Raw genomic sequence first — 21,867 nt, 5'->3', positions numbered from 1 at the left:
ATGTGCCTGCACTTCTGTTCCGTGTCTTCTGGAAAACGCCATCTAGTAGGCATCTACTCATTTTCTGCACAAAGGCTATAAAGGATCACTTTCTGGTGCTGTCAGGATTATACTTTATGATTGTTTTTGTGGACCTGTGAACATGCATCACTAAGAACTCGGATGGTATCTTCAGCCACATACTTTCTTTCATGTTGGTAAAGTTTCATGCTATAGTCAGGCACCCCTGTGAGCCTGAAAGCTTAAGGCTGTGTTACTAAGAGACGCCAAACAGGTAGTGATTGATGCATTCCTTTTAGTTGGGGACCATATGTGGACTTCTCTAGGAAGTGTGGACCTATCGGGAGACGTAATTGCATGTAACTTGGAGCAGATCATTTTGAGGACAGAAAAGCTGATGTTACAAAGTAAAACAGATGAGATGATGCCTCTTTTAAGTGGAGAATGACAGAGGAAATTGTTTCCCTCTCCCACTCCTAGCCTTTTGCCAGGAAAATTTCTAGCTCTGGAACAGGTCCATCTGTTATCAAGTTTCATGCATAGTTGTGCAACACTGGGACCTGCTGAATGCCTAGAGAAACTGCTCATGTATCTCCTGAAGCTGACTAGTGTCTTTACATAAAGTGTTCTCTAGGACTAGGACCAACCATAAATACACTTTTCTGCAGCAACAGCAAGTTGCAGGAAACTCTAATTTCTGCCTGAGGTGGAGCCTTGCCCCAGGATTCATACTACATGCTTTTCTTTCTCAATCCATAGTCTTCAAGGGTGATGTAGTTACCCTCCCATCCTTCCAATCCCCAAATTATGAGAGGAGAAAGGGCAGGTAGGACACCATGTTAGCTCCTCTTTGGCCAACATGTTTTAATTCTCCAAAACTCAAATATTCATGTTAATCTTTCATAACCAGTGACTTCTGGTCTTGGTAGGATCTCCCAGGAATATGCACTGCAGGTCCTGGAGAATCTTTGAACAACAACTATAGAGGAAGACTTCTCTTTAAGAGATGTAGAATGAAGCCCTCCTGTTACCAGTGGTTTCCAGTGTTCCCAATAAGGGCAGCCAGTCTGTCCTGACCACCCCTACTTTTCTTAGACACCTATAAATGTCTTCACAAGGGCAGAGAGAGTGGAGAGTGTAATTACCTCCTTTTACTCAAAAAAACCCAAAAAGCCATCTTACATCTCTTGCCAGAGTAGTGTGACATTCCAGGTCTCCTTTTTTCTGCATAAGAATGCAAATTTCTATTCCCTACTTCATCAGGCTGTGTAGGGCTTGTTGGTGTGTGAAGCTTTTACCAGCTTGGAAATTTAGGTAATCTCTTCTTCCTTGTGATGCTGTAGAATGTGTTTTGCTTGAGCCACCAAAGAGAAAACTTTGCGAGCTGCAAATTATCATTTATCTGGAGTGCAACATGGGCATGTTGCCTTTGACTGCTTCCAGTATACTTGAGATATGTGGGCTAGATCTGGCTAGGAGTCGTCTTTGGCTAATTTTTTCATTAGAAAAGGCAGACATTAGTTTTTGACAGGAAGGTTTTGTAGGTCTGAGAGGGACAAAACAACAGGAAAGAATGTGTTGCTAAAGAACCAGACCTCCTTAATTGTGATTACTTCTTCTCGTCCGCATCCGTAGAATGGGGAATTTGTGTCACCTATGTTCTTGATGAGTGCCAGGTTAGATCTGTTTTCCTATATGTGTTTCATGTATTCTGTTGATTCAGATTTCATCCTAATACAGTATGGGGAAACTTCTAGAGATCTTAACAATTTTGAGGGCAAAAGAACACATTCTCTGTCTAGCAATAATGTGTACTTTCACTCTTCTGACAGCATACATAACAACTATATCAACTTCCACCACACCTTTTTCCTTCCTATCTAGGGCAACACATTTTTATTGCACTCACCTTTGTTTAAATTTTTAAAGGACTGAACCCAGCTTTTAAAACAGGTGTACAGGATGTATTCTTTCCAATGCACTCAGTAAAGGATCTTTTTTTCTTTTTATGGTTTCTATTTGATAGGAAGGGCATTGCCTGCAAGACAGATATTTTAACGGTAACATTTTCAGTATAAACATAATATAAGCTGAAAAGTTCAAAGAAATTTTTGCACCTAAAACAAAACAACCAAGAAAGCAGCAAAATATGGAAAGGGAGAACAAGTAACATAAAAAATGTTACATTGAAGTGTTATATTGAAAGAAATTTCCCTAAACCAGAAATTTTTTTTTATTTTTATTCTGGGATAGAGATGTCAAGTAAAGAGCAAAAGGTAGGGAGAATAGGAGTAAGAACAGCATTTTCACTGCTGTGTGAAATGTTGGTTTCTTAGAACATTCAAATATAAGAAAAAAACATAGGAAACGTAAAATAGGCTGAAGTGCTCAAAATGAGTTTTTGGAGGGACATGAAAGGAAAACTGATGTGCATGGAAAGCAAAGGGGTTATTTCAGCTGGAAACCTGAATGCAGATTGCATCCTTAAAAAGGATGGACAGCACTATATTTCTTTTAAGAAATTTACATCTAAAATAAACATATAAGATGAGTAACAGCAATTGGATTTTGTGATGCTGCTCTGAAGATGAAATGCGGCTGGGAATTGAAGTAATTTTGTGTTATCAGACAGGCAGAGCCTCTTGGTGCATGACTTTCTGAAGGTAAAATTCCTCTTGTCATTGTGCTAGGGAAATAAGGTTGTATGACCTGTGTGCGCAGTGACTGATCCTTACTGCAGTTTTATTTTTGAATAAGTTGACTGCCTCTGAGGTGAGGAGAAAGAGTGACTTAAGAAACGAGGAATAACTTGGGATGAGTGTGACAGAGAATGATTTTGTGTGATTTTCTATTGAATTTATATAGGCAACTTTGTAACTACAAAGTTTTGTTTGAGAGAAGATACCTTCCTGTAGTAGCTGAGGGAATCAAGTGTATCCGTATAGGATCCTGCATGGGATGCTGCAGGATGATACGAAAAATCCTGTTAAGGACAATGTCCAGCTTCTGAGACTGTAGGAGGAAGGATTATAGATCTTAGTGAAATGAGGAAGAACTTTCTTTAACCATTACAAATCTGCTGTTGACCCTCTGTTGCCATCCCTTCTCATGTGAACATGCACTCAGAATTTTGTTGTCTGCATGCAGAAGTCTCGTGTCTGCCTGTTTCTATTTGATGGCTTGCAAGTTTTGCAATGGTAAGAGCAGTGTTAACCACCTGAATGATACACAGAAGTAGCAAACTCTGGTTTGTAAGCAGTTCAAGCTGCCCCTGCTGGTTCTTGCGCATTGCACAATTTTGTTTAACTTTCGTACTTTTGCTACACAGTACTCCAGTTATACAAACCCATTAAACTGCTCTCAGGTATTGCCTGGTCTGTTACATTTGCTTACTACCTTTTATAACGAGCGGTCAGGGTTTGATGGTTTTCTTGTGAGAGGGATTGTCCTGCTTTGAGTGACCCTATACAGGAAATTCTGGCATTTGTATTTTTATTCTTTTTTTTAATCCCTTTCTTTGCCCACAGGACTCCTCTTTCTACTCTATTTCCAGCTCTTTTAGTTTCAAACTGCTGGATTTTTTTCCTGTGGGGAGTTAGAAATATAGGTTGTTTCTAGGCAGTGCACATTTTATTCTCAAGGCTTTGGCACTGCAACACTTTTAACATTGCATCAGAGTTAGATTTTTAATTTTTTTTTAATAGGTCAGAGTTGGGGAGTGGAGAAAGCTTTTATAGTAAGTCAAGTTCTTTATATCTAGAGAACATAGAATAAATTCAGAGAACCAGACCAGAGAAGCTTGTTTCACTTCCTATCATGCAGTTTCCAAAACGCCTGAGTATGCATAGAAGTGGGCTATCTTCTTAAAATAGTCCTAACTTTAATATAGTCCTCATTATGCATGCACTTGAAAAGTCTTTCTGACTGCACATCTGTCCATGCAGCTGTTGTGAGTATTGTAGTAGGAGGTGAGAAGCTGGTGCTGGTACTGCTCTGCTCAGCCTCTCTCCCTTCACATGCAGCACTGCAGCACGTGCTATGGGACGTTGGTACTGGCAAGCAAGAGGATAGTGGTGCTGTTGTAAAAGTGGGCTCATCATTACCACTTTAATATTTGAAAATGAATACTGTATAATAGTAAACTTTTTGAATCTGGCTTTTTGAAAGGATGCCAGGAGGTTGCAGCTGGGAAGTCTGACATGGATCCTGGAGTGATGGAGTATTAACATACCTTAAGTGGTACCTTGTTTGTGGCTCAGTAGGTTCTTTCCTCTGATCTACACTGATTTATTGTGCAAAACAAATACTTCTCAGCTCACTCAGCATTGTATCTTGATTTTTAAGTTGTTTTTTTTCCCCTTTTTTGAGTAAGATAGTATTTTTTGTATGGGGAGTATAGATTCGTATTACAGTACTTATATATGTCTCCTTTACATTCTTTTTGTCCCCATCACCATAGCTTATAAAGCCGGGGTTAGGGGATATACTTACTTACCGATAATTTGGGTAAGGTATAAGGAGGGACACTACAGGGAAAGCAGTCTCATGCGTTACTTTCTCGATCTGGTCATTAGTGGAAAGAGACTTCATTTCTGACAGTATCTAAAGAAGGAAGCAGTATTGTAGACATGGTGGTGTAAGAATACCAATAAGGGGAGATTTATATAGGAAAGGGATATATTTCATTAAAGCAATTAATAGAATTAGAAAATACAGACAACCTTTTGGAGCTCTTCTTCAGGAGTGGTGTTTTCAATAGGATGCATATATTGTAAGCACTTGTGCATGTTAATTACAGCATGCTGGATATACTGGGTTTGGTTTCTTAAAGGATTCTTTTAATATTTTTCAATATTTCTTATCCTGAAATCTCAAGCCATTGTGTGGATAATTAAGTAATAGTGAATTGAAACAACTAGTGGCAAATATACATCACTTTTTGTGAGGTGCTTCTGGATCATGGCATCTTTCCCATAGCAGGAGTGGAAGGTCTGAGTTCTCCACTCATATGTTGCGGAAACCAACATAAATGTAGAGGAGCTTCGCACACATGTACCAGTCTGCCAATATCCTGCATAATGTGTTGGAAATGTAAAAGAAACATGCCTTTATAATATCATCTCTGTTTATTTCCATTTTTATATTTGAACCTCATGTTTTTTCAAATTGAAATGGCTTTTTTTAGAGAGCCCTTTTGTTACAGTAACTCTTGAAGTATGTTCTTGTCCCATCAGTACACAATATAGGGTGACAAACATCACAAAAATACTAAAGACTAATAGAGAGTAATGTCTTCAGGGTATCAGAATTCAGAAGCACTGGCACAAGAAAAATGTTGTATGTTACCTTTGGCATTCAGTTTAAGTGGTATTATGACACAGACAAGAAAATCCTGACTGCAGTGTTAATGTCTTTTGCTGGAGTAGGCAATTTCTTAATAAGAAAGTGAATTATTTTCTGCAATAAGAAAATTTAAATACAAATATTCTCCTACCTTATATACAAACCAGCACTATAAATATGAATATGTCTTTCTTCTTGAGCTGCTAAGCAATCACTTGCCTTTTTCCTGGGGGGCAAGAGTTTAAACAAAAAATAAGTCTTTGTTCACTCAAAGCCAGGTTGTGCCACGTGTGATATTTTATTAATTAGTAAGGCTTTTTAAAGGAGCAGATATGTAAAATAACACCCCTTGTTAAGCTGGTATTTGTACCTGTTACATGTGAAATGTCTTTAAAATGAAGTTTTGGATGTATTGAGTGCCTTGGAAGAGATGAGGTCTGAGCACTGGACTCCTAAATTTTAATTGTAGCTTTGATGTTCTCCCTCCTAAAAGCTGGAATTTGATTTTTGTCTCCAATTCCTTATGTCTAAAGTGGGGCGACATAACTTTGTCCTATCTTGTTAAGTCATTAAAGTTATCAAGTGCTTTGAATACAACAAAACTCTGTTATAAATGCTGAGTATTGTCTGGCTTTTTCTACACAGTGTTGACAATTTTGGACTTGGTCTTCTGCTTCAGACTAAGCAGATAAAACGCATGGTGTCATCATATGTTGGAGAGAACGCTGAATTTGAACGCCAGTATTTATCTGGCGAGCTTGAAGTTGAGCTTACACCTCAGGTAAGGAGTGCCTGTAGGAGACTGGTGATTTCTTTTCATCTAAAATACTGAGTAGGATAATGCTTAAGTGCTCTTATAAAATTATTTTGCAATCCAAATATTTTGCCTGTGTGCAGATGTCCAGTAAAGACAGATGGCACTTGCCATCTTAGGATCATGGGCTGCAGGCTGCAACTGGTCTGTTAAGAACTGACTGGTCAAATTGTGTGCATTCCTTTTATGGCATGTTACATTATATTCATTTCAAGTGTGTATATACATATATATGTATATTTTATTGTACAATATTTGATTTTTGGTAGTTCCTCCCAGATTGTAGGAAAAACACGAAGTATGCTCACTACTGTGGCCCATATAAGGGGAAAAAAAAGTCAGCGAGTTGCTGAATTCCCGTACTGGTGGCAGCTCGTGTGTGCTTTTGGGGATGTTGCCTGTGCGGTGTCTGCCATCTAGTGGGTAGGAATCAAATTAGGAGATTTCAGTTCATTGTGAGACATAACTCTTCTGGGCTTGTTCATTAAATCTTAACAAAATTAATCTCTGCACAGTGTTATGAGCCAATATTTACAGCTTTACTTTTTAGCACCATAGTTTTAACTATTTTAGCACTGCCAAGCTACTCAAATCACCTGAATGCAATGAGATCCTAAAATCATGAGTATCAGTCACATTCTATTGAGATCTAGTTTTGTGAAATTAGTACTCTAACTTTAAAGCCTACAGCATGTTAGTGTGTGGCATTTCCAAAGGTGACACGGAACCTTTGGGCTTTAAACAGGTATTGTTTTAAGTCTCTGGGAAAAGCAACAGTCTTTAAGTTTTTATGGAGAAGAGAGTCTTGGGCTCCATCTCTTGGGAATGTCTCTTAGAATCCCAGAGATGGGCAGGAAAGCTCCTTTTATACCCAGTCAGCTGACATGGAAATAACCAGGCACTTGTCACTACTCATGTTTCAAAAGTCGCAAATCTCACCTTTCTATCACCTCACAATTCTTTTTTTCCTTCTTCCTACTTAATGTTCAATGCTTTCATCTAGAAGACCTTGAACTCCTTAGGCATGTAGTTGGCTTTGTGGACTGCTCAGGCAAGCTATGTAGATCCAGCATGAAAATACTGGGTCTACAGTGTGCAATGGTAGACAGTACGGTGAATTAATGACTTGCTAGGAGATGTGGGGATTTGAAATATTTGTGTCAAGATAAAATAGCCTTTTGGAAAATGCTCTTCAAGTTTGGTATGACTTTAGGCAAAATGGGGGACTGTTGTGTCCTTGTTACACAGTAAGGGAGAGGTCATGGTGAGATCTTGAAATGCTAAGGCTGCTTGGAACACAGGACTTTGTATCATTGCATGGTACATCTGTCTCTTGCCACCATTTTGTAAACCTACCAAAAGTCATTGTGTTTCTTGCAGGATAACTGGGGAAAATGCAACCTATGTTTTGGAGGCCATCAAGCTAGATAATTGACCATCATGGTCTTTTCCTTGCATTTGGATCAATTGCATTGAATCCAGAAAAATATAAAAAAAAATTGGAAAAGGGCACTACTGAAAAGCAGGCAGACATGTCTTTGGCCATAAGTCCATAATAAGGCTGATGAGGAATTTGGGCTGTTAATATCCGTGGTACAGCTGGACATAGAGCAGAGTGCAGATGGGGTGGTCAAATAGAGTAGAAATGCTGTTCTGTCAGCTTCTTGGTATTCTTAGCATAGGTAACCCAGATCACCAGACTCCCTCTTCCTTTCTTGATCTGCTATGTGTGGCTGTTTCAACTTGAAATGGGGTATGAAGTTTTTCTTAAGATGTTGGAGAATGAAACATAAATATGTAGGACTGTTATAAAAGAAAAACCTTCTAGCATATGTAGCCAGGTGGGAAAGAGAAAAAGAACTCTGTACTTTTCTCAGAGTAATGGATTGGGAAACAAGCTGAAGGAGAGGAGGCACAACAAAGTGCTGGGGCTTGGGAGTTGACAGGGAGTTGTGTGACGGTGTGCTCTTGAGTAATTTATGGCCGTGTGTGAAGCATTTCTTGCCATGTCCCACAAAGGAAAGCTAAAATGGGAGGAAGAAATAGATGTGGTGGTCTGCTGAGTTCAGAAGGAAAAGCTCCAAATGACAGGACATAAAAATAAGTTCATGCAAGCCATCCATCAAAGTTTGACTGTTGTTCCCAAATGACTAGTTCTTAAATGTGTTTTCCCATAGGGTACGCTCGCTGAACGTATTAGAGCAGGAGGAGCAGGAATCCCAGCATTTTACACCAGTACCGGCTATGGGACGCTGGTGCAGGAAGGGGGTGCGCCTATCAAATACAACACAGATGGCACCATTGCCATTGCTAGCCAGCCAAGAGAGGTAAGATGTCAACTTGTTATTAGGAAGCTTTCTGCTTTGAAAATTGAATTTCTTACATATTTCCAAGATAAACAGTAGTTTAAGCACCTCCTGGCCAAGTTTAACCTTGGTATATTGGATTAACAGGATGGTTGTGGTACCAGACACATAAGTTTTCCTGCCACTGCTCACTTCTGTCCTCTGTGATGTGTTAGAAAAGTTTTTACAGCTTTAGGGTGACTTAGCATCAAGAACTGCTCCAAGTGTAAACCTGCCTTGCTGAGTTACTCTTCACTTGACAGTTGTCTGACAAGGTTCGCTGTGTATTCAAACAAAATCTTGTATCAGGTCACTGCAGTGCACAGTACAGATTGAGAACAACCTCTTATTAGTGGGGCAGGTGGTCCCTAAATACTGTGGGAGAGATGGGATGTTTTCCTGTTAAACAGGGAAGAGCTCAGTTGACACAAACTTTCAGGAAATGCATTTGCCAACAGTTGAAATGCAATTTAGTCTGAGTATTTGAAATTGCAAAGAAATAAAAAGTGTGGCTTCCAAGTGAGAAGGGCTTCATATTGAACTTGGATGTATAATTTGGAGAAGGGAAGAGATTTCTCAGTGCCATAACGGTGCTTGAAGAAGTGGATGGGGCTAATGCTGTATGTTCCAATTAGGCTGCAAATGGCATTAAATTCTACCTCAAGAACGTCTCTGGGGTAAAAGTAATTTTTCCCCCTCCATGGTTTTTGTGTATTTTTCTACATGGCTATTTTCAGTATCTAATCATTAACCTAATATTTTTTTTCCTTAGTTTTCTTACTGAATATGTCATTATGATGTTTTACCATTTGAAGGAATGTTTTGTTTATTAAATAGCTTATAATTTTGATAACATTTTTCTTCTACTTTTAACATTCGTGGAAAAGTCTCTCTTACTCTCCTCAGTCTTTTGGGGGGCTAATAACATCACTAGCATGATTTGATCAAATCCATTCTCCAAATCCGTTTTGAATGCAAGTGTCATTTTATAAAAGCTCAGATCTCCTTTTCAGGACCGAAAAACTGACTTCTGATCCACTTTTATCATACTTCCTCCCCCTCTCAGAAATTTTAAATAGCTCTCAAGTAGTCTTTGTGTATACTCTAACCTTCTATGTTGTTAAGAGAAATGCTGTTTCATGTTTTTATATAAGATTAAAATACTAGCTGTTTGTCAGTTACATATTCTGCCTTCAGGCACAACATCATTACAAATATTGATCACAAATGCAGAGAAAATCAAATAAAATTCAGCCTGTCAGATGATGTGATTTGAGTACTCTATCTCAAATCCACTTCATTTTAGATTTGGGGTTTCTGGTTGTGGGCAGTGTTTATGAACTTTTTCAACAGTTCTGCTTTAGCGACTTCAGTTTTTGGTTATCTGGTAGATGTGCAGGAAAAAGCATGTCTAATTCCAGTAGATGGAGCAGCAGGATTATGGATCTGCTTCTCATTCTGTTTCACTGAACAGAGACACTGATAAAACTGGGGTTTACAGCCTTTCCGTGCTTCTCTGTTATTACACAGTTGAGCTACAGTTTTTCAGCTAAAACTTTATGTATTACAAAAAGAAGTCTAAATATAATAGTCTGTAAAATTAACCCCATAAAATAAATATTACATGGGAGATCTGTTTGGAGATCTCAATAGTGTACTTTCCTCTCTAGGTGCGAGAATTTGATGGCCGTCACTTTATTCTGGAGAAGTCGATTACAGGAGATTTTGCTCTTGTGAAGGCATGGAAGGCTGATCGTGCAGGAAACATCATTTTCAGGTATGACTTGTTTACCAGTGGGAAAAGATTCTTTAATGGTTTAGATAATGAAAGAGGACAATCCTTGTCTCCTGTGTGATGGCAAAATGTTTTACTGATTCCACTTTCTTTCATATTGCCTTTCCCTGCTGTCAAATTATACGGCTATAAAAAACAAAATATAATTGCTTTTTCTAATGACTTTTGAGAATTCAAACATAGCTGTGAAATAAAACATTGGTAGTTAAAAATGAGACATAGCAGACCAAAGTCATTATGATGACTGTGGAGAAATGTAGTGACATTCTGTTCATTTCAGTTTTCATGTTAGTTTGGGTCCTTTTCCTTGTGCAATTGAAGGCTGACCCAAGAAGTGCAGGTTCATGTATGTCAGAAGAGAAGGGAGCTGAGTCAGTCTCCTGGCCAGTCAGTGATGGGAAGACTTGATTCTGTCCCTAGAAAAGTGTGTTTAAAGTTGATTTGATCTCAGTGGTGTAGGGAGAGGCATCATATGAATTTAAACATCTTTTGTAGTGAAAAGTTTAGGCATTGCACTAGTGATAACAACATTTATTTGAATTGCTATATTTGTGCTCTGGTTTGTCCTGAACTGAAGCAGGAGAGGTTTGCTTATGTTTAATGTCTGGTTTTTATTTGTTTGTTTTATGGCTATCAGATGAAAAGGTAAGTGTTACGGTAATCAGTTGCAGTTTACCACAAGAAGATGCTGAATGATGCAGTCTGGCTTTGTATATATTAAAACAAACAAGGAGTTGAAAAAGTAACTGAAAAATATGTGGATAAAATAACACCGATAAAGTAATGCTTTTTTTTGCATATATATGTATATACACACATGTATTTACATAAGCTTTTATCTATATATCTTATAGACATAATATTAAATTAAAATACTTGAAAATTAATTAAGAAAGGATTTTTTATTTTACCCAACTCTTGACATCCTGGCTTGCCCACTGGCAAGACAAGATGGTTTCTGATTGAAAACTGAACTTTCTTGTGTGCGTGCATGTGAATTTGATGGCTGCTAGACTGCTTTCTTTAGGCTCTGGGACATGGAATACAGGAAACAGTGTTCCCCCTTGGGCTTGTCTTCGTTTGATCTTGAGCCTCTACTGTCTGCACTTTTACCATGTATCTAGCTATTGATGTTTACTTACCTCTGAAAAATTCTTTTATTCTCCGCAGAAACAGACTGGTTGCGTTCTTCCTTTTTCCCCCTCTTCCTTTATGTCCCGTGGTCTCTCTTTATGCCTTTCCCTCTCCCGCCTGTTCCTTTCAGAAGTCTTCATATGTCTCCCACATTCACACAATACAGTTGATGCCAGATACTACTTCCATCTGGAGTGGAGACCTAAAAATCTTAACAACTCCTTTCAAGTGTAACTAATCAAAGATGGAAACATCATTATCCAGTGTCTTATTCCATGTAGAGTATTGCTAGCTTAAAAGAATTTGGTCATAATAAGCAGTGACCCATTCTGGTTTTGGATTGGACACAGATTACCTTGTGGCCTACAACAGAAAAATAACGCTCATCTCATAGTCTGCGGGAGACAACAGAGGAGGAAACTGTAATAGACTAGAATATAACAGCAATATTTGTGTGATCTACAGGATGAAAAGGAAAATGAATTTTTGACATCGTGCTACATACTGAGTATGTACTCACTGCCAGTGGGAGCCTTCCATACTTTTTTTATCATGTGACTTCTGTTTTTGTTTGTTGAGGTATGCCTAAATACACATAGGCTCTGTGTTTACTCACATCTGCCACCGCTTTCACAGCAGTGTGGTACTATCTATAGTGTGTTTCCCATGGCTCTGGTATCTGTGGAGCCAATAGGAATCGAGTAAGTGTCTGCCAAACTGTTAATCACCCTCAAGTTAAGAGCTTTTTTAAATCTAAAGGATGTACTTTAGGTAGACTTACTTGGACCACAGGCCAGCATGAGGTTTTTTTGTGTGTTCTCATACATGAAGCTATACTGTTTTCCGGAGGATCCAGAATGGCACCAGCTCCTTTAGAAAGCAATTTTTTAAATGGGGTTTTCCACATGGTACTTCATGTCCCCTAGCTCTTTTGCTCCATACAGCATGCTGTGGCTGCTTTCCTTCTGGGCATCTTTATGCTGAGTGGACTATTTTGCACCACAGCTTTTACCAAGACCTGTGTCTGGCCCAGTAGATAATAATTCTTAGGTATAGAGCACCATTACTAAGACAAATAATCCAAGACTCTCTCAAACATAATGAAATAATCCTACCTTGTCCCTGTGCTAGCTGAAAGGATGCATATATGGGCATTTCGCTTTGTTAGTTCAATGCAGGTACTAGTTCTACTTAGCAGAACAGAGTGTCTCCAGGTCTTAAGCTCCCTTGGAGCTTTGCTCGTTAGGGACAAGAGCAGGGAGTGCCACTGCTTTTGTGGACATTCTACCTCCTTTGGCTCCCCTCCCTTTTCATCTGGTACCATTCTGTTTTGGAGTTGCTCTAGTCCAACATACTTCCACTTTACAAGCAGAGGTGTGGTTTGGTGCCAATGAAAGTACGCTCTTGACAAAGGAACACAGACATTGAAGGGATAACCTGAGTCAGGGCCCCTGCTGTCACAGACAGTCATGTAAGGTCATCTCTTCATGCTTGAAGTGGTTCCACAATACGTAAATTCAGCTCGTATCTGAGGTGTCCCTTCATCTCTGCACCATTACGTACATAGTGGATGTAGTTCGTTGGTTTAGTCTACTATGAATTAGTTTGCTATCTTTTGCCTTCGGGAGAAGAGCTGCTGTCATGCCTTTGGGTCAGCTTAGGAATCCATTGCTGGAACAATGGACTTTGTAGACATTACTGAGTCTAGATGTCCAGAAAGTTATCTTAAAATAAAAAGGCAAACTTGGCTAGCTAGTTTCTGGATTTCATACTCCAAAAACCTGAACATTAATCTGTGTTGGAAAGTAAGTTTAGTGTTACTGTTTCTTTTCCTTCTGGATGATGTGTTCTTTAGAAATAAGACCTTTGACCTTGTAAAGGACTTCTGCTTCTGAAACAACTTTACTAACCCAAGATCATTCTAAATTGCATAAGCTTTTATAAATAGGGTCAGAATTAAGCCCATTAACTCTTCTTAATTTGACATTGAAATGTTTTCTTGTAACTTTTTTCCCTATGTAAAAATAATTTTATAGTTTTTGCCTTCTGAAAATAATATATTTATTTCTTTTGCTGGCAGACCAGCCACTATGATCTTCAGAAAGTCTTTGGCTCAGAAAAGTAGTCGCTTGGGATGAAATACTGAATTCTTTGTTTTCACGTCTGCCTTCCCCCATCTGTATCCATTCCCCTGCTATTTTAATTCAGCTTTTGTAACTGTATTTTTCTTTTCATTTTCTACTCTACCTAGTTTAGGGTAGTTTTCTCTAAATCGCTACTAGCTAGTATTGTATTCATGCACTAAGAGAAGAATATAAATTCAAGTCTTTTTTTTTTTTTTTTATGGTTTCCTCTTCTTACGTCCTTTTGTTTTTACACAGCCACAGAGGAGACCCAAGGCCAAAAGATACTGTCCCTTCTGTAGACTCTGTTAGAGGCTTTGCAGCTGCTGTGTATTGCCAATAAAACAGGATTTCCCCAAGATACGTGTCTTTGGGTATAGCTTTGATTCTGAAGATGGCTGCAGTAGAAATCCTGTTAAAACTGCATGGTAGTCTCAAGATTTGGCCAATTCCCTACCTCCTCCAGAGCCACGAGGTGGCAGCAGCATCCCAAAGTTCAGCACGGCTATAGCACTAGGCAAGGTCATTGCACAAAAGGGTGAAGAAAGCAGGAGGCGCCGTTGGGAAATGAGGATGGTCAGAAAAAAGGCTTCTGTGGAAAGGGGATGGAGGGAAAGGAGGTTTTGACTTGTTTTGAATCCTAGTTTCATGCATTTTGATGAAAAATTTTCAAGAATTCTACTTTTTAAAAGAGAAAAATGCTGAGAAGCTATCAGTGGAACCCCACTAAAATATACATTATTTTTCTTTAATATTATACCACACAGTTTTGTTTGCCTTCTGAAAAATACAGAGAGGGGCTGACACAGGTCACTTGTTTTCCCCTGTGCCTACTAGGATCTCAGTGCAGATCCCAGCATGGTTATACATGTCACGTGTTACTTTTGTTCCCTAGAGGTTCTTTTTCCTATTACAGAAATACTGCGTGGGAATACTTAGGATGAATGCCAGAGTTTTGCAGGGAGTGCCAAAACTGGCACAGCTTTTTTAATCAAGAGAATTGGATTAAATTTACTACTGTGCAAAGTACTATCCGAAGTCCTAGTCTGAATTATGAAGGCATATGTGGGACTTGAGAGGTTGTTAGGCCCTGTGCTGGCCCCCCTGTGGGGATTAATTTCTTTGCGCAGTGAGATAATGGGAAGGTAGATTGTACAAAGCCCAGCTTGCTGCTGCTCTTGGATCTAATAAGTGAAGATATCAGTAGCATACCCAATTTCAATTAAACATTGTGCTGATTAAAAGTCAAAAGAGCTGTAATTAATATTTTGTAATGTAGCAAAATATGATTTAATTTCATATTAATCTTACACAACTCCATAATACTTTTTCCTCCCTCCTATTTTTTTATTAGTCTAGCTACTTGGTGAAAAGATTTGTGATGTTTATATTACAGAGATACTTGTAATAGCTTATCTCTGAAAAGTCTTTCCTCGTACTGTTACAGCTTTTAATATTTATTAATTTTCTTTTCTTTCACAGGAAAACTGCAAGAAACTTCAACCAACCTATGTGCAAAGCTGCCAAGACAACTGTGGTAGAGGTAGGGAATTGAAACACAGTAAGCCGTATACCCCTGTAGTCAACAAACCCCTTTGTTTTGCATCGTATTCTGGGGACAGAGTTCTCTTTTTCTTGACTCATTGGGGGATTTCATACCAGGGACAGTGGTCTAACCTGTCTCCTTGGATTGCCTGCTCCTAACACTATGCCTTGTTTTCGTGATTAGTTCACCATGGTTCCTCAGTTTATTACTGTTCATCTGATTCTGGCCAGGACTTCATGTTCACTGTGATCAGCCTTTGAAAGGGAAACACGGCAACAGCCTTCAAATTTGTTAAATAAAATAATATGTAGATGAAAGAAGAAACAGTAGGTTTAGGCTGTGCTTGAGAAGATTCACATAAGACCTTATGCAAAACTTTCTAATAACAAGGATAAGTACATAACAGCATAGATTGGGCAAATCATGGAGCTATCACAGTTGCAGTCTCTAAAATTTAATAAATGACATAAATATCAGTCCAGAATGAGATACAGACATTTGGTTATGCCTTGAGAAAGAGGATGTACTAGATGATCTAGAAGTTTCTTCCAGTCTTTTTGTCCTTTTTCCTTGGTGTCTAAAAAGATGTTTAAAAACATGGAGCAGCCTACACTGGAAATGTATTGGTGACTGGAGAGTTGCTAAGGCATAGCAATATCTAAAAGATAGAGTGCTCTATTAGCTTTTTCATCACTGGTAAGTTTTTTTATATGCCTAATAAAAGATAAATATGGTTTTGACAGTAAGATCAAGACAAACTCTTGTAGACTATTTCTACTAAATTCTAAATGGAAGAGGCTTGTGTTTCTTCAGGGTTTTTGTTTTGGTTTGGGTTTTTTTTGTTTGGGGGTGGGTTTTTTTTTTGTAAAATCTTATCTGGAAAATGCATAAACATCTCTAGATAATACATTTGGGAACTTAAGTTTTCTTTGTGTTTTACAGAACTATGGCAAAAAATACCATAGAATTTGTCACACGACTTACAGTGACAATTCAGCAACAGTACCTGAATTTTCACAGTTGGTTTTCAAGAAAGGTTTAAAATATTTTTCCATTTAAAAATGAAATAAAGAATCTTTCATCATTTCCTTTCCTTCTAGTCACTTGCCCTTCATACTCTGTTCAGTCTGGCGTTTAGAGAATTTAAGTAGATCAAAGCCTCCCACCTACATTCCATCTCATTCTCTCTTTCTGCTCTTCTATCTACATGTGATAGGGTAGAATTTTCTTGTCAGTGAGCAGCAATTATGTGACATCCTTCTTGCTATAATTACACTTAACAGTCTTTCGTAGATCTGCTGTAAACTGTGTCCACTGTAAGTCTTGTTGCATTTTAAATACCATTTAAAAACTGACAAGTTTTTTGCAAGATGGCACATTAGTATTACTTTACAACTCTAGTTTTTTATGGACAAATTACTGGGTGAAGAGGCATAACCAGAGATTTAGGACAAATAGATATTTTGAGCCAAATGCAATGCCTCATTGGCTTAACTTTTAAGAGTCTTTCTTCCAAAGTGGAATTCAGAAAGTCATGTTTGGATTTTAGAGTTCAAACCCAGGGAATCGGGAGGAGATATGTCAATATGGCATGTAGTACATCCTCAGTACTGAGCATTGTCAGCCTGCATCTGTCTAGAGGTAATCACTAGGGAACTGAGGCAACTGAAAAGAGTTTTGCCTGACTCCTTAGTTAATGTTGTTCAAGGCTGAAGGGTGAAATTCTCAATCCCACTTACAGGGAGAAGAAAAAAGTTTGTGTAGGGTAGTAATTTGGATACTGTCTTGGCAGCAGGGATTTCTGAATTCTGATATCCATTCCCAGCTCTGTTTCTGTTTTTCACCCACTGACCATTTAGCTTAATTTAAGCAGACAGTCCTAGAAGTAGAGATTGGAAGCCATCCCTGCTCCTTTCCGTGAAACTAGCTAGAGGTCAGACTTGTCTACAGAGTCATTCAGTGATTAATTGGGATTTGCAGGATTGTAGTTTCTCAGTCTGGTGCTCCCATCCTGATTGTGAACGTGGAGCTTTGTATCTGTTATGCAACCAGACTTACGCTGCCAACATCTGCTTGTCTAGCACGAAGCACCAAGCTGAGGCAGGTAACTAGCAAAAATTAGAGGCATATCTCTCTGTTTCTGATTTTTGAGTTGCTGAAATTTTTCCTTTAAAATGAATGCTATAAACACACAGAAAAGAGAGTTGTTCCTCGTAGCTACTCTGATGTCGTGGTTTAACCTCAGTCGGCAACTAAGCACCACGCAGCCGCTCGCTCACTCCCCCCCACCTGGTGGGATGGGGGAGAGAATTGGAAGAGCACAAGTGAGAAAAACTTGTGGGTTGAGATAAAAATAGTTTAATAATTGAAATAAAATAATAATAGCAATATAAAAATAATAATAATAATAATAATAATAATAATAATAATAATAATAAAAATAATACGCAAAGCAAGTGATGCACAGTGCAATTGCTCACCACCCGCTGACCAATGCCCAGCCAGTCCCCGAGCAGCGGCCCCCCCCCCCCCCAGCTTTCCCCAGTTTATGTACTGCGCATGACGTCCCATGGTGTGGAATGTCCCTTTGGCCAGTTTGGGTCAGCTGTCCTGGCTGTGCCCCCTCCCAGCTTCTTGTGCACCTCCAGCCTTCTCAGTTGGTAGAGCATGGGAAGCTGGAAAGTCCTTGACTAGTGTAAGCACTACCTAGCAACAACTAAAACATCCCTGTGTTACCAACATTGTTCTCATCCTAAATCCAAACCACAGCACTGTACCAGCTACTAGGAAGGAAATTAACTCTATCCCTGCCGAAACCAGGACAGTTATTTATTTCCCTTTTCTGATTATTTGTATACATCTAGTTTTATCCAGTCCTTTAGAAGCAATCTCATTTTCAGGAACAAAACTTCATTTGTTAAACTTTACATTAGAAGGATGGGTGCTAGGCCATTCACTTATGTCAGTCTTAAGCTCAGTAAGTACATTCAATCAGAGTATAACTTGAATTTTGGAAGATAGGTTTATCAGAAAGTTATCCTGCTTTGATGCAAACAAAACAAGAGATGCAAAACCCATCCTTCTGTTTGTGCTTGTTCCAGTGGTTAATCACCCTCACTGGTATAAATATGTCTTTTTATTGTACTTAGTTTGGCTTTAGGTTCCACCCAGTGCTTTTACTCTCTTCTGCTAGATTAAAAACCTTTCTGAAGCTGGCATTTCCTTCCCACTGAGTGACTTCTCAGTGTTGTTGATATGATGAACAGATTGAGGTCTTAATGATTCTAACTGTAAAACATTTTCTTCAGCTCTCCTATCCTTTTTATATCCACCTCCTTCTCGCTCTGTTTTTTTCTGAAACTTTACAAATATGACCAACTGGAGTCTCTTCAGCATTGTAACACTGCTGCCACTAATGTCACCTGAAAAGCAGAGTTACTCTTTGGTCCTGCTGCTTCCTTGTTTGCATACCTGTACTCTTTGCTGATCATTACACAGGGGGTCCTACAGCATTAGTTGCTTACACCTTGTTGATCCATTTCCCACATACTTCAGGAAAAGTGTAATCAGTGTTTTCCAACATGTATTCTGTGAGTATGTCAGGTATTTCTTAATCACAGATGTCTAACTTTGTGTTTTGATGTGAAACATGTTATGTTTGAATAGACCTAGTTTACCTGTTGTGTCTGGTACTGCTGCTTCCTTCTTAGGATTTATTATTTCATTAGTCTTTCCCCAGATTTATTTTAGTTTCTGATCATTGGTAAAAATATGGAATGGCAGTTGGCATAGTAAGATCCATACCAAGGGAAATATAAACTACTGGAAATCCAATCTCAAGGTACCTGTGATCTTGGTGAAAGTGAAAAGTGCACTGGGAATCAATTGCATTTGTTAACCTGTCCTTCTAAGTTAACCCAAGGAGCTGTGAAATCTCCTGACATGCATACACAGTAAAAGACACTTTTTTCTTTAATGTATTAAAGCTGCTGTTCTCTAGTTTAAGTCAGTGTGGCATTTTACACTCTGTTGGCTGAGGTACGGACAGACACTTAATTTTTGTAACAATTCAGAGGTGGGAGAACTTGGCAGCATTTGCGGATGTGGAGGATAAGAGTAGAGACAAAAAAACCCACCTCACAAACCCACAAACTGATAGCTAGTGCTTGCTTAAAAACTGTCCCGTGTTGTGAGGAGCAAGGCTGGCTGTGCATAAAGAGGCTTCTGAACGAGGAGGAAGTCAGGCTGTACCGTTACCAGTTGTGTGTGGCACACAGTGGAGAGTTACTGATTCTTAAAATTCCCCTAAAGCAAATTTCAGATTACAGTGTCTTAACCTCAGCCTTGTTTATTTTGACTAGGCAAATGGTCAGAAGTAGCTGTTCAGTACCCTTTTTGGGATCAGAAATACATTGATTGTAAACTTATAATGAAATGCAAGAGGTGTTGTCGTGGTTTAACCCCAGCCGGCAACTAAGCACCACACAGCTGCTCGTTCACTCCCCCCCAATGGGATGGGGGAGAGAATCGGAAGGGTAAAAGTGAGAAAACTCATGGGTTGAGATAAAGACAGCTTAATAGGGAAAGAAAAAGCCACGCACACAAGCAAAGCAAAACAAGGAACTCCTTCACTACTTCCCATGGGCAGGCAGGTGTTCAGCCATCTCCAGGAAAGCAGGGCTCCATCACCTGTAACGGTGACTTGGGAAGACAAACGCCATAACTCCGAACCTCCCCCCATTCCTTCTTCTTCCCCAGCTTTATATGCTGAGCATGACGTCATATGGTATGGAATATCCCTTTGGTCAGGTGGGGTCAGCTGTCGCAGCTGTGTCCCCTCCCAACTTCTTGTGCACCCCCAGCCTACTCGTTGGTGGGGTGGGGTGAGAAGCAGAAAAGGCCTTGACTCTGTGTCAGCGCTGCTCAGCAGTAATGAAAACATCCCTGTATTATCAACACTGTTTCCAGCATAAATCCAAAACATAGCCCCAAACTAGCTGCTATGAAGAAAATTAACTCTGTCCCAGCCAAAACCAGCACAGGTGTTTACTGACCTGCATAAATATTTTGGACTGTTACATGCATTTCTTTTGTTTATCTAACTGATAGGAAGTAGAGCCTGCTAACATTCATGATAATACAGATATATGCTGAGGCATAGGTAACTGTACGTAAAGATCCAACTGCACTGAGTCCAGTGGAATTTCAACTTTAGTTTGAAGATGACCAGTATTAAGGGTCAAAAAGAAGTTTTCAACTGAATCGCATGATTCTTGTTATTTGGAAGGTAATCTTTGCAGAGAAAAATGTTAAATAATCCAGTATTGGCAGCATTAGTCAGTTTGGCTTTATATGTGAAAGCAAAATGGTGCATGAATTTATTTGGTTTTTAGTTCTTCTACAGTGTTGCATTTGAAAAAAGTTCTCTGTTCATCTGCTTCTCACTTCATCTTGCAGAACTTGCAGGAGTTAAGTATGCAGTCAGAGCTGTAGCTTTGTTTGGACCTGAGCCCTCAAGCATGCACTCAGCCCGAGGCTTTCAGTTGATTTTCAGATCTATAAACACTTTCCTGTTCCTATTGCAAAGACGGGAGAGTCGGGAAATCAGCTGATCTAAAAGGAACTCAGCGGTCACAAGTTATATATGAGCCACCAGGTCTTGTAAAGGTGCCAAGGAAGGGCTTGGCCTGTGAAGAAACTTGAGGGCTTGTGTGGTCTTACGTATGTGGTAACATTTCCAACACTCTCTGCTGAATGAAGGACACGTCTGCTGAATTCAGCAGGCGGCACTGCTGTCTGGCCCCTCAACAGACCCGTTGAATTGTGTGATGGGAAATGAAATATGCAGCAGCTCAGAGTTACAGGGAGACCTCCTGGATGTGTGCCTAGACTGCTAGGGCAAGGGCTGTGATATTGGGACGCTTCCTAAGATGCGCATCTTCTTGTAGAGGCTCCTGTGAGCAGAGCCCCACTGGGAGGGACAGCTTTTGGTCATGATGCCTCTTTTTTGGAGAGAATCGAGGCAACCCAAAGCCACAGGAAAAAACGTGGTGTGACCTTGCCAGATCTGGGTGTCATGACGGCACAGGAGAGGTGAAGGGTGATATAGGCTTGCGCTCTTGCTCTCTGCCATGGAGGAGTACATAAACATCCATAACAGCCCCAAACGTCCGTAAGCTGTTGTGTGTTTTCTTGCCATTGTTATTCTCTGCTGTGAGACCTACTGAATACTTGTCCCTGGTGAAGTGGTTTGAGATCTCAGCCACTGCCATGATGTAAGTGTTTGATAGTGGTAATAGTCAGTATGTTTAGAAATACTTATTGACTGGCTGTTTGAATATCCAGTTTGAATAATTTTCTTGTTCAGGGTGCAGAGGATGGCTAAATATATCTCCCTGTGTAAACAGCATTTCCACCTCAAATAATATCAGAGGAGGAAAAAAGAGAGTGTACTTTCTCATAAAAATGCATTAAATAAAAATCATTAAACCCTGCATTTTATCTCTGGTTGCCTAGTAACCGCACAGCCACGTCAGTGAGCGCCATTATCTCAGGTACAATGAACTGCACTGCACTAAGGGACAGAAGCAGACTGAAATATGCTATTTGTATTCTGTTATCTGTGCTAAATCATGGCATTGTGTTTTATTGAGGAAACTGGAAAATGAACATTTTTCTTTGATGTCTATTCCTCCAAGTGATTTAACAACGGCAAAACTTTCCTCAGATGCATAGCTCTGTTCTGAGGAATTCTTCAAGGTTTTTGC

General features: G+C 39.4%; 1 protein-coding gene across 2 annotated transcripts in view; it reads left to right on the top strand.

The window, feature by feature from the left end:
* OXCT1 (3-oxoacid CoA-transferase 1) overlaps positions 1 to 21,867 on the top strand; it is a 92,762-nt gene that overhangs the window by 14,389 nt on the left and 56,506 nt on the right. For both annotated transcript variants that reach the window (XM_076363206.1, XM_076363205.1), the window contains exons 4-7: positions 5,989 to 6,124; positions 8,335 to 8,484; positions 10,173 to 10,279; positions 15,037 to 15,097. In XM_076363206.1, coding sequence (XP_076219321.1) covers positions 5,989 to 6,124; positions 8,335 to 8,484; positions 10,173 to 10,279; positions 15,037 to 15,097 — 454 coding nt within the window. The remainder of the gene's footprint in view (positions 1 to 5,988; positions 6,125 to 8,334; positions 8,485 to 10,172; positions 10,280 to 15,036; positions 15,098 to 21,867) is intronic.

Source organism: Aptenodytes patagonicus, chromosome Z, assembly GCF_965638725.1.
Source record: "Aptenodytes patagonicus chromosome Z, bAptPat1.pri.cur, whole genome shotgun sequence".
Taxonomy (NCBI): domain Eukaryota; kingdom Metazoa; phylum Chordata; class Aves; order Sphenisciformes; family Spheniscidae; genus Aptenodytes; species Aptenodytes patagonicus.
This window is presented reverse-complemented; position numbering and strand designations above follow the sequence as displayed.